Here is a 12,833-nt window from a genome sequence, read left to right as displayed (position 1 = left end):
AGTGTCTTAAGGCGACCATCATCTACAGCACTAAATGTAACTTCTACCATTGGGGCCAATCTCACGTAAGATGGTAAGTTTGACTTGCACAGTGGCCGACATTTAGTCTTGTGTGCTTATCCCACTTTTTGGTTTATTGTATTTGTAACAGAAAGAAGCGACTCCACCCTCTCGCCTTTCCGATGAGGACTTTGGCTCCTCCACGAGCTCCACAGACAAGTCCGAGGGAGATGCCAGGGAAGGGTAAGTGACAAGACTCTTGAGCGGCAGCACTCGTGGGTTAGAGCTTGGAGTGTCATCTCTTCAATCAATTAATTGTTTTTTTTTTAAAGTGCGACTACTCACTCATGAGGGTCTCAAGGCACTGAGGGGGGAGAGGGGTGGGGGTGCTGCTGAACACGGTCCTGGAAATGAACCGAGAAGAGACAAATGAGATAGAGATTATCAACCTTTCTTCACATGTATTGTCAGATAATATGACTTCACTATTAAAAAAAGGTTTGGGATTCTGTCTGACTATGAGTATTGATTGGTACACTGCTAAGATTGATGTATATAAATTTGCGAGGCTACTCAATCTTAAAAAATATTTTTCGAATCAAGATATTGAGCGGAGACACGGTTCATCTGTCACAACATTACCCAGAAACATTACCATACAGGAGGTTTATGATACTAAACTTCTTCTCTCAATTACAGAGAGTGAAGAAGACCCAGTTACTATGAGTACCTCTTCTATTAGTAGTGGACTTAAAACCAAATCTAAATGGATACCCCAATTATCGGCAGGTAACATGATAGACGCTTTTTATAAAGCTGTCAATCTTGATATCGATCAATTTCATTTTGAGAGAGATTCGGGGTCCACATTTTTCCTTACCTGGTAACCTTAGTAAAGAAGAGAGGTTGGCCTTGACATCTCTATCATCTAATCCAGAATTGATCATACGTAAGGCAGACAAGGGTGGCAATATTTTTGTAATGAACAAGAATGACTATAATGAAGAAATTTTGTCACAACTTAACAACAAAAAATACTATGAACAGGAGGCAGTCAGTCCCCTCTTACGTGTCACAGAGATGATTAACTCTAGACTTAAACATTGGTATGATGCCAGTATACTTGAATATGATGAGTATGTTTATTTACGAGTGGAGTTCCCTAGGGCCCCTTGTTATATAGCCTACCTAAGATACATAAAAATCGAGAGAAACCACCGGGTAGGCCCATTATTTCGGGCATCGGTGGTCCTACAGAGAGACTTTCTCAATTCATTGATGTGTTCATTAGACCATTTGTGGAGAAACTCCTGTCGCATATTGAGGACACTAAACATGTCCTCAATTTGATGAGTGATGTTGTATGGGAATCTGGCATGATCCTTGCTACATTGGATGTAGTCATTATATTCTAATATTGACCATATGCTGGGGATGAAAGCTATGGAGATTTTTCTGAACAAAAGATCTGCTGAATACTTTGATCATACAAATATAATTATGGAAATGACTAAGATTGTATTGGAGAATAATATCTTCTTATTTGATAATAAGTGGTACAAACGGAAGCTTGGAACAGCGATGGGCTCCAGATTTGCTCTGTCTTTTGCCAATCTCTTTATGGGATGGTTTGAGGCGGAGTGGATCTGGGGCCCCAGGGGAGAACAATGGATTGATCATATATGTTATTGGGGGCGATATATAGATGATTGTCTTTTGATCTGGAGAGGGACGACAACGGAACTTCAAAGTTTCTTTGATTATCTGAATACCAATGATGTAAATATGTCCTTTACAACCTGTTACAGTGTACAACAACTTACCTTTTTGGATATAGAGTTATTTGTGGAGGGGGACAGACTTTGTAGCCGTATGTTTCGCAAAGAGACAAGCTGTAATGCACTGTTACATGCTGGCAGTTGTCACCTGAGAAGCCAAATCAATGCAATTCCGTATGGAGAGATGCTTAGAGCCCGCAGGAATTGTTCACAGGATTCAGATTTTGAACATAATTTGACTGATATGGCTAATAGATTTACAAACGGAGGTTATGACAAGAAAATGTTTACACAAGCTATGTGTAAAGCTAAGAGAATAAAGAGAGGAGATACATTCAAACCAAAAAAAGCTAAAACTAGAGATTTACAACCACAGAAGATCAGACTGGTTACCAATTTTGGTACAGGCAGCCAAAAACTGTATTCTATAATTAAATACTGGCACCTTTTAAAGAATGATAAAGATATTTCTCCTTTTCTTACGGATAGGCCATCTTTAACATTCAGGAAGGGTATTAGACTGGCGAATATTGTTAGCCCTAGTTACCCGAGACCATTATCTAGAGATAATTGGTTAACTGATAGACCGACAGGATTTTACTACTGTGGTAAGTGCAGCTCATGTAGGTGGGCTTTCAGAAAGATTCAACAGTTTGAATATAACAATACAGGTGAAGATATTATCAAAACATTCATTACATTTGATACGATGTTTATTGTTTATGTAATAGTTTGCACCTGCAAGAAGATTTATGTAGGGAGCACTGTGAGAAGACTGAGAGACAGAATGATTGAACACTTTCGGGCACTCAAAAATGGGGATACGAGATATCCAATCGCTGCCAAAACTGCCATGAACGAGATAAACTTAGATTTATGTATCATGGGATAGAGCATGTAACTATGGATAGTAGGGGCGGCAACAAAATACTTAAATTGAGACGTGTTGAGGCAAGATGGATTATGAAACTTAGGGCGGTTGAAGATGGTCTTAATTTGGATTCGGAGCTTCAATATTTCTTAGGTGCATGAATGGATCACCAGGCAGAGTGTATAGTCTATATGAATGTACTGTAGTTCTTGTTCTAACCAATGGATGTAGATCATGTAACGCAAATAGGCTATTCTGAGAATGTATTTGTACTGTGTAGATTTTGGATAATGATGTGTATAAATACCATAATTGTTCATTGTTGTATATGATGTTAATATACTTAAATGCACTTCAGGGGAAACATGTATTGCAGGCTCACGAGAAGAACCAATTGTGAAATATCAATATGTTATAATGACAATATTCGAATTGTTTCTGTAACTTTGTTGTTGGTTTCTTCTAAATGTTAACTTCTTTTTTTCCTTATTTAACCCTTCTCCTTGGTGTATTGAACCAACTAACTTTATACATGATTGGTTACATGTGGACAAGGAAGGAGAATTCTGGGCTTTGGTATACAGGTTACTGATGTTAACTATGACTAGACTCCACAGACTAACGAGTGAATAGCCATGAGGTTCAGCGTGAGGCAGTGAGTTTTGAGACTGCCGGTTCGAGGGAGCTATGAACATGAATTATGCTTGCTCTCTTTCGCATTTTTGTAATTTTTACTTTAATTACAAATTTAGCGCAGTATTAGTGGTATTAGTTTAGTGATTAAGTCGAACTAAGATTGTATTTGGATTGTGAATAATATAAAGATTTTGGCAACTGGTATCGGAGCAAGGAGAGTCTCCGTGTAGAATGCTTGAAAAGAAATAGAGAGAGGACTGTTTTGCCTTCCTGAGAAAGTCTGACTTACTATGGAATTGAACGTATAATGCAGTCGGATTAATAATTTAATGTAATGTATGCGGACTGGATGGTCACTTGGGAAATATTAAAGATCTGTAAAAGTAAATATAGATGAGTTGAGTATATATCGATATCTGGTCGTGAATGAGATTAGATTATTTATGGATTACGTATCTGGTATTATAATTACATTTTATATACTATGGATGGATTCTTTGATGCTATTTGCCAGAGTTGTGAATATCTGATGTATAATATGGCGCCCGCCATTTTCATTAGCGACAATAATAAAAAGATGGTGCGAGGGTACAACGCAAACGCGAAAACGAGGGATTGAACGAGGGAGTACTAGCGATATTGGATAGGTGAGTACCGACATCGAGGGGAGCCGGGCCGCATATTAATTGAATATATATACAAACTTATTACTGATATCTTTACAGGTACATGTACTCGTGTATCTGGCATAACTACGAGTTACGATCGATGTAGATTTTGAAGATTTGATAATTTGGGGAGTCAAAGAAGCAGATGAAATGAGGTGAGGTTATACTTCTAATAAAATATATATAGATAAGAATTTGGCATATATTGAACAGGAGACGTTATGGATATAGACGTGACTTTGGCACATGTGGTTAAATTTATTCTACAGTTGTGACAATGCTGCTTTACTTTTAATAACATGTGGATGTTATAGATAGGTGATTTTTTTGGATATAATCTCAATAATAGGTGTCATGGTCTAATGTATTTGTTTATTTATTTATAACTGGTTTGGTTGTATATTCACTAAATTTGATCAGGCCGGTATACCTTTATTCCAGGCATTTTCATACTTGTTTCTGACTTTGAATATTACGATTAACAGTCCAGGGAAGGACTAGATAACATTCAAGGTAAACTATGTTTCTCTTTTAATGTTGGGTTTTCTTTATATGCTTCTTTGAGACTCCTTCTTACTTTATACTGGAGCACATTTTTCAATTTTTGGTGTTTACTTATTTTCATTGAGGTGGCCTTTTATTGACTTACACTAAAGGTGAACTAGTTGCTTGGTTGTCTCTCTGACTTGATGCTATTTTCTCTTTTAACCTTTCGAATCGGTGATGGTTATTAAGAAATTAGTACAAGACTGGTTTACTTCTATTACGTTTTATTTTCTGGGTTGCAGCCCTGACGAAGTCAATTGATGCAATAATAAGCATCTGACGAAACACGTGTTGGCTGTGAGGCTGTTAAAGGATTTAATTTGAAGAATGAATATTTAAAGCAAGTGACTACAAAAGAACGTATTTTTGGAAAACGACCATTAAAATACATTGGACAATCATAACGTTGGATTTGTGGATCACTTTACTTCAGTGGATATTTTTTTCAACAAATACATTACTTCTGCACTTGTTAGGAACTGCTCTCAATACCTTTTGCATAGATTGCATTGTTGTTTATTTTTGTGGAGCTCAGGGAGAAACCAGTGGTGCTGATCTATCTGAGTGTGGAGGTTGAGTCGAAGAGCTAGGTCTCAAGGTCCTTCCTGCACTGAGTGAAAGACGTTGGTTGCCTGAGGTGGAGGGGCAGGGTTTTCCATGTCATGAAGGCGAGGTCTGAGAGGGATCTTCCTCCAGTTCTGATCTTGTGGATCCGTGGGACGGAGGACAGGGTGAGTTGGGAGGAGATGAGTTGTCTGGCAGGTGTTTGGAAAGTGAGGTCATGGTTCAGATATTCTGGTCCTGCGTCACCGAGGGCCTTGTAGGCATGTGTGCAGAGCTTGAAGGCGAGTCTCTTGTTCAAATTGAGCCAGTGGAGTTGTCAGAGGTGTTGTCATGTGGCTGCGTCGGGGGATGTCGAGGACCAGTCTGGCTGTGGCGTTTTGGACGTTCTGTAGTTTCCTGAGCGGTCTGGGTGACACTGGCGTAGAGTGCATTGTCGTAGTCCAGTCTACCGGTGATGAGTGTGTGGATTCTGCGGGGAGCCATCTGAATGTCTTTTGAGGCAGGCGGAGCGTTTGGAAGCAGGCTGATGATACTTTGTAGATCTGGCAGTTCATTGAGAGTGAGGAGTCCAGTATGATGCCACAGTTGCATGCATGGTCTGTAGGGGTGGCAGGGGTTCCTACTGAGGTGGGCCACCAGGAGCCGTCCCAGTCAACGGGGTGAGTCCCAGGATGAGTACTATGGTTTTTTCTGAGTTGATCTTGAAGCAGCTGACTTGCATCCAGGTAGCGATTACCTTCATTCCGTTGTGAAAGTTGATTCTGGCGGCTGTGTGTTATTTGGTGAGGGAGATGATCAGCTGGGTGCCATCGGCATAGGAGAAGATGTTGAGTCCATGGCTTCTGAAGTTGACTGCGAGGGGAGCCATGTAGATGTTGAAGAGGGTGGGGTCAGGGAGGAGCCCTGGGGCACTCCACAGGTGATCTCTGTAGGTTCTGAGAGGAATGGGGTAGTCTGACTCGCTGTGTTCGGCCGGTCAGAAAGGTGTGGAACCATTCCAGTGCCTTGAAGTGGATGCTGACATCGTGGAGTCTTTTGATTAGGGTGTGGTGGGAGACGGTGTCGAAGGTGGCCGAGAGGTGCAGTAGGATGAGTGTTGTGGCTTCGCCCCGGTCAAGGAGGGAGCAGATGCTATCGGTGGCTTTGAGGAGTGCGGACTCTGAGCAGTGTTTGTTTTGGAAAATGGACTGGGAGGTATCCAGGACGTGGTTCTCTTAGATAAACTCCTCTGGACCGACCACCAATGCATACATCTCACCTACACCATGCCCACCATACACCACCGCCATCATCGCTGAGGAAATCCTGCTTGGTCTTAGAGCCCCTTCTCATTGCCCCTTAGATATTTGCCTTTGAATGGCCCCCGGGCTGAAGAATAGCTTTCTATTGCCGGACTCTTCAATGCTGGGTAAATTTCAAAGGACATTATCCCATTTACACCCTTCAGATGGATTTTATATGAAAGGGTCTTTATCTTCAAAGATATTATTTTGACTTGCCTCCGCAGGGGTTTTTAGCTTCTGCTCTCTCTCTCTCTCTCTCTCTCTCTCTCTCTCTCTCTCTCTCTCTCTCTCTCTCTCTCAGGCTGTTTAACTCAGGGTTGTGATTCCTGGATCTTCATATTTATTGCTCTTTGTAGGGGACTATTAATGTTGTTTACCGTCCACTTAAAAATAGTAGAGTTCTTCCTCTTGATATCTCACAACGACTTCACTAAGAAGGTGTCATTTTGATTCCTTGCCTGTTCCCACTTTTGTTTTTTAAACCTGTCTTGGCTTTCCTGAGTTTTAAATATATATCGTTGGGTCACTTGGGGCTGCCCTAAGTGCCCTCCAGAGTTTATTTATTTGCTTTTTTAGTTCCTTAAGAGAATATTTCCGTCCCCGGAAATGAGATGGGTACTGTTACTGTCGATCTCCTGCCTTTGATGATGTACTAGTTTAGCATGACATCCTGCAAATTGACTGACGAAGTCTTTGCAGTTACCCTTGGGGTTTCGCCCCGTCTTCTTAACTACCTGAACTGTTTTCTTGGCATCGTTAAATAGGACTTACAAGGAGGCAGGCATCCATTCTATCTGCGTTTTGTCAGTAGTAAACTTTGAGAAAGCTTAATTAGGGGAGCTCTTGTGATCCTTTTTTCTTTTAATCTGTTTTTATTGGTTTTTGAAAGTTTTCAGTGTTGTGATATCACACAGTACTCATTGACTTTACATACATAATCAATTGTAGAACATTAAGATTGCAGTAGTGTATACATTAGTTAAGATATCCTTGAACATAGGGACACAAGAGCATAACAGCATCTTAAATGATCTGTCTAAGGGGAAAGTGTTACTCATGTTGGCTAAATAAGGTCCGTTTCTTAGTTTTGTTGTTGTGTTCATATAGTATACAATCTTGCTATTACTGTCTCCCCAGTGTTGCTTGTGTGTGATCCTTTACACCAACATACATTTCTAGCTCCTGCAGGAGATGGTGGCTGCCTGACCTACCTCCTAGTCTGAATGAATATACATGTTGCATTAGAGGTAAACTTAGGAGTGTATAATCGATCACAGAGACTCCTGTCTCGGAGTGGTATGAGAAACCGGATGGTTTATCTGGGCTAAAGAGGCCATTTAGCACGCGGAGGCCCAAGTGCTGTAGATTCTCAAGCAGTGACAGACCTTTCTTATCAATATTTTGCCAAAACATTTTTTCTTGTTGCAGAATATTCCAATGTTGTTTTTGTGCAACCAGGATATCATTTGGGTCTGATGAGCCGATTAACCACCTGCTAAAGTCCCCTGAGACTATAAGATTGGAGCTGGCATTTTGGTTTTGTACTTTCATAATTTAATCTACCAGGCTTTCTGATTATTCGATACTTGTGACTTCTTATTTGGGTGTATATAAACATTCATTGTGGAGACAGTGATGGCAAGGCCTTCCGACAGATCCAAGCCCAATTCCACAATTGCAAGACCTTCTTTATCTTTAGTGCCTCCGACCTCTTCGCTTTCCGTTGTGCGGGCAAGTGAGATGTAAATTGTGAAGCCCCCCCTTGCAGTGCCTATGTCTGAGGACCTTGGTTTGTGAAACAGTGTATTGGAACAGAACCAACAGCCCATGTTTCCTGAAGTAACACAACTTGAAAGGTTTGGAGATACTTACATGTCTCATGATCACCCATTTTGCCAATTAATGAGTGCCTTTATGCCCCACCTGCAACCACTGATTCAAATTAAGCACTGGGGCCTTTTATGAAACTGCAGCAGCGTAAGGTCTGCTTCTGAAAACGCTTCACAGAGATGATGCATTTGCAAAATAAAACAATTTGTTCAAGAGAAATGTAGGTACAAAGAGTTAATTAATATTTCAAAAACATTAAAAAGTACTTCAACCAATTCTCAAATTACTTAAGAGAGAAAATAATGTTTAAGGTAAGCCTACAAATTAGCTCAAATGTGAGGTTTGGCACATTAAGGGAAGGATAAAATTGGGATTGAGACTGAAGCCGAGCGCCTCAGAGGCTGAAGCCGATCGCCCACAGAGTTTGGATGGAATTCATAAGGTTCAAAATGTGCGTTCAGCCAGGGTTTGAAAGGATGAGTACAACCACCAGAGTCTTCAGGTAAATCTCTTAACAACCATTAACTGAACGCTTGTAAACGTATCCGTATGAGGTGAGACAGATTATCTGCTCGGTGTATGTTGTCTGGAGCTCCAAGCGTAGCTCGCAGACACGTGACTGATACTGGAGCCAGTGTCTGTCTGCTATAGGCTGTGAATTATTGATAGCTCTTTCAGAGTTGCTATTGTTCAGTGCACTGACACCTGAACCTGCTTTGTATGTGTGCAATAAAATTCATCAGTACTAAGGTTAGTGTCACTGTAAACATGTTGGCCTCCAAAAACAACTAACAAAGGATGTTTGGCCATCAGGCGCATCGTATCCTATTTCAGCCTTGTCGTTTGAGTTGCTGTAACGATAGCATAGCTCAAGGACTCAAATAACAAACATTCACTGCCGTGTATAGTAGAAAAGAAGGGTACACATGATCGCCCTACAGCACAGCATCTTGGGATTTGAGCCCAGAATCCAGTGAGGCAGAAAGGCAAATGGGCAGTTTCTTTCATCCCTGTAAGTGACCTCTTCCAGATAGCCAAAAAGGTAAGAAATGAGTCCCTACATGCTAATCCGCTACTTTTGAAACATGTTTGCAACCTTCTTAAAATTCACATAACATTGCAAGAGGTGTCTTGTGAATCTGTGACTGTCACAGCATCCTGGGAGTACTTTAATGCATGAACATTACTGTAGAGAGTACATATGACTGGAGTGTTAAATGTCGTTTTGGAGTGCATCTACACTTCCTTATCTGCCGAGAAATAACTTAATACCAATTTATGATGTGTTCTCTCCTGTTTCACCCACTGTAAACTAAGTCACTTTTGCCCTTGGTCCCGATGCAATGTCCATAACTGTGTTTATGCTATTATATGCTATTATCTGACTTGACACAATAACCGCCCAGTGTGGCGACGACAGTCCCTGTCTATCTTTTTGTTCTTAATAAAATGTCATTAAAAAAAGATAAATAAACGTCTTCCCTTGACAGTAGTAAATCTCATTTGAGTTACTGTGCATGGCTCCTCTTTCTTGTGGCCAGAGACCCAACAATACGACTGTTCATCCACTGAGTGAAAAAGTGAGGAGTGGTGAAGCATGTGAGTGGATGCTCTTGCTGTATGAAATGAGGAGGCCTAGGGGGAAATTCTCAGTGAATTTGAAGATGTACGACAAGGCCATCAAGATGATAACCGTGATCTTGGACAATGTGGGGCACGGAAGAGTTGGCCATGCTTATGAGAAGGGTGATTTGTGATCTCTTCAAGAGCCTCTGCGCCACATGTTCCTGACAAAATGGGATTTCCGGAGAGTTCAAGCAAGACCAGGGTTGGTGCTGAGGATTAGGCCTGCAGGCGTTTGGTATCGCTGAAATTGGAAATGTGGATGTAGTACTGACAGAAGGCCCCACTCCACTGTGCGACAGCTAGGTCTACACTTCCAACCCACAGCTATGTCAGGAAAGGGAATGAAACAGGAGTAGAAAGATTTCTTTATAGCCTGCTTGTGAAAGCGACGAAAGAGAGGTGAAAAAAATGAGGGATTAAGCAGTGGATGGAGGCCGGAAGAGCCTGAAAATTTAGTTTTGCAGCATTATATATGATTTTGTGCAATCTTGATGTAGTGGAAAATCCAACTGTAGCTGTGGATTCCCGCCTGGGATGAGTGGAGAACATGATATCTGGATTGGAATCTTAGATGAAGCATCTGGTCTCCAGGATTGAAAACAGTCCCTTGACTGTGATGGCTGTGCACTGGTTAAAGAGGTGTGTATGTATATAAATATATATACATTACATTACTGCCAGGCACCTTAAGGTAGTTATACTTGGGACCCAGTTTCCATAGAGTGTTTTTTCATTTGCCAATATCTTTGGCGTTGTTTGATGGATTTTCAAAATGAATTTGCCACTCACTTCAGCTGCTGTCTTGAAAATTTTGGGATGATCCATCAAGCGGGGGGGACAAGAATAAAGGGGAGGGGTCCCAAAGCGCGTTTCCCCTATGTTAATTTCTATAGGAAACTTTAGACACGGCTACAGCCCGAACTTATGAACAGAATGACACCAAATTTGGCAGAAAGGTAGCTGCGGGCCCAGAATATGACCTTTTTGTTAGTTGTTGTAAACCTGTTTAATAGTTTTTAAAATATTCGGGAAAATCCAGATTTGTATATCTAGGGGATGCTGAAGTCTGATTGGCTGCCAACACTTCAAACCAGGAAGTGTTGGCAGCCATCTTGTGACTCTGTTGAACTGAGTCACAAAAAACATATAAAGAAAAGGGGGCAGTGTAGAAACACCCTCATACCCTAGGCCTCTGGGGTGGGGGTCCCACATAGACCCCACAGGGCCAAAAAAGCTTTTTCGTTTTCTTTAAAAAACAAAATTCGTCTGGAGTTACGCTGGATCCGCAAATACAGACCAAAATTAAAAAACAAAATTAAGCGCAGTCTCCAGCGTTAGTTAATTATAGGCTCCCGAGTGGGCCAGGTCCCGGAGGGCATTTCCCAAATACAGGAGGGTGGGGCACACGGGCCCACTCTCCTGGGGCTTATTATGCCCGGGGACCATCACCACTGCACTCTTTTTAATGCAGGGGGCTATCGGACCACCCCAGGCCCCGGGGCTACCCCCTCCCCGGGGCCATATGCAAAATAGAAATCCGGGGGGCCTCTTTGAACCCCCTGTGCCCCTGACACCACCACTTCCCCATGGCAAAAGTGAATATGTTGGGGAGGGGGGCCTCAGAGACTCGCCCTGGGGACCACCCCCTCCAGGGGCCATCCTGATTTTAAATAATGGGAAGGGGGGGGTCCACGTGCCCACCCTCCCCAGCCGCTCTTGGCCCTGGGACCGCCACCTCCCGGGGCAGGCCCAAAACAAAGGAGGTGGGCCGTGTGGCCCCCCTCCTGGGGCCATACATGGCCCTGGGGACCGCCACCCCCTAGGGCCCACTCCGGCTATGTCCTGGGGTGGCCACCCCTGGTACATAGCTGTTTGCAATGGCTTGGCGGGAGCTTTACCACCCCTGCCAAGGCACAGGAAACTGTGCTCGCTTTCAGAAAGAAATTTTAAAAAACAAAATCAGAAAAAAAGGTCAGGACTCGGGCTGAAATCTGCCTTGGGAGGGGGCTGCACTGCCGACCTCCTCTATTTAAATAATGCCTGGCCCTGGGGGATGGGGTGTCCGGGGCTGAAAATGACCCAGGGAACTGCCCCCCTCCACCTAATAATAATTTAAATCAAAGTTTAAATGGGACCACAAGCTGCTGGAGGTCCCGTCCCCTTTTATCACCACTCTACAAATGCACCTCCTGGTGCACCTGGTTGGAGGATGAAATCCCACTGGCTCCAGAGGGTCCTTAGTGGGCCAAAAGCCCTCCTATTATGTCCAGTAAGTCCCAATGAGCACGATTGCTGAGAGAACTTTGGAGGCCATGCCACCTTCCTCCACCACTCTGAAAACGCGCCTCCTGGGGCACTTCTGGTTGAGGGATTAAGTCCCCTTTGATCAAGAGGGTCCTGTAGGGCCAACTAGCCCACGTATTACCTCCAGTAAGTCACACTGAGCACTATTGCTGAGAGGACTTCGGAGGTCACGCCCCCTTTCTACATCACTCTGCAAACGCGCTTCCTGGTGCGCTGCTGGTTGGGGATGAAGTCCTTTTGGATGCTAAGGGTTCTTGAGGGGCCAGGAAGCCCTCCTGTTACCTCCAGTAAGTCGTACACAGCAGGATTACTGAAAGCTGGTTGGAGGCCCGCCCCTTTCCCACCACTCTGCAAACACAACCACTAGCTAAAAAAAATAGAAATTCACTTAAAAATCCAAAGGTTACAGGGACGTTCTAGTTAGGAAATAGAATTTGAAAAACCTTAGAAAGTCACTTAAAAACCAAAGGTTACAGGACATTATGGCTAGGCTCAGATTTCACTTGTACAAAACCAGTGAAATTCATCAGTGAGGTAACTATAACTTTCGCCCCCACAATGTACTGCTTATACCCTCACATATTACATCACTCATGACATGGTCAGTGACATCACTGATGACATCTCAAATAACATCACTGATGACCTCATCCACAGAACCACTCCCAAACCCATACAGCCTCTTGTATGCCCACTCACACAACCACTCACATACCAGTTCACAGAC

General features: G+C 42.7%; 1 protein-coding gene across 2 annotated transcripts in view; it reads left to right on the top strand.

Annotated features, from left to right (window-relative positions):
• LOC147665980 (serine/threonine-protein kinase Nek4-like) overlaps positions 1 to 12,833 on the top strand; it is a 275,537-nt gene that overhangs the window by 205,772 nt on the left and 56,932 nt on the right. For both annotated transcript variants that reach the window (XM_086949353.1, XM_086949354.1), the window contains exon 13: positions 152 to 243. In XM_086949353.1, coding sequence (XP_086805479.1) covers positions 152 to 243 — 92 coding nt within the window. The remainder of the gene's footprint in view (positions 1 to 151; positions 244 to 12,833) is intronic.

This window comes from Lissotriton vulgaris, unplaced genomic scaffold (genome assembly GCF_964263255.1).
Source record: "Lissotriton vulgaris unplaced genomic scaffold, aLisVul1.2 SCAFFOLD_1444, whole genome shotgun sequence".
Lineage (NCBI taxonomy): Eukaryota > Metazoa > Chordata > Amphibia > Caudata > Salamandridae > Lissotriton > Lissotriton vulgaris.
The sequence above is the reverse complement of the archived record's forward strand: the minus strand, read 5'-3'. Positions and strand labels throughout refer to the sequence as shown.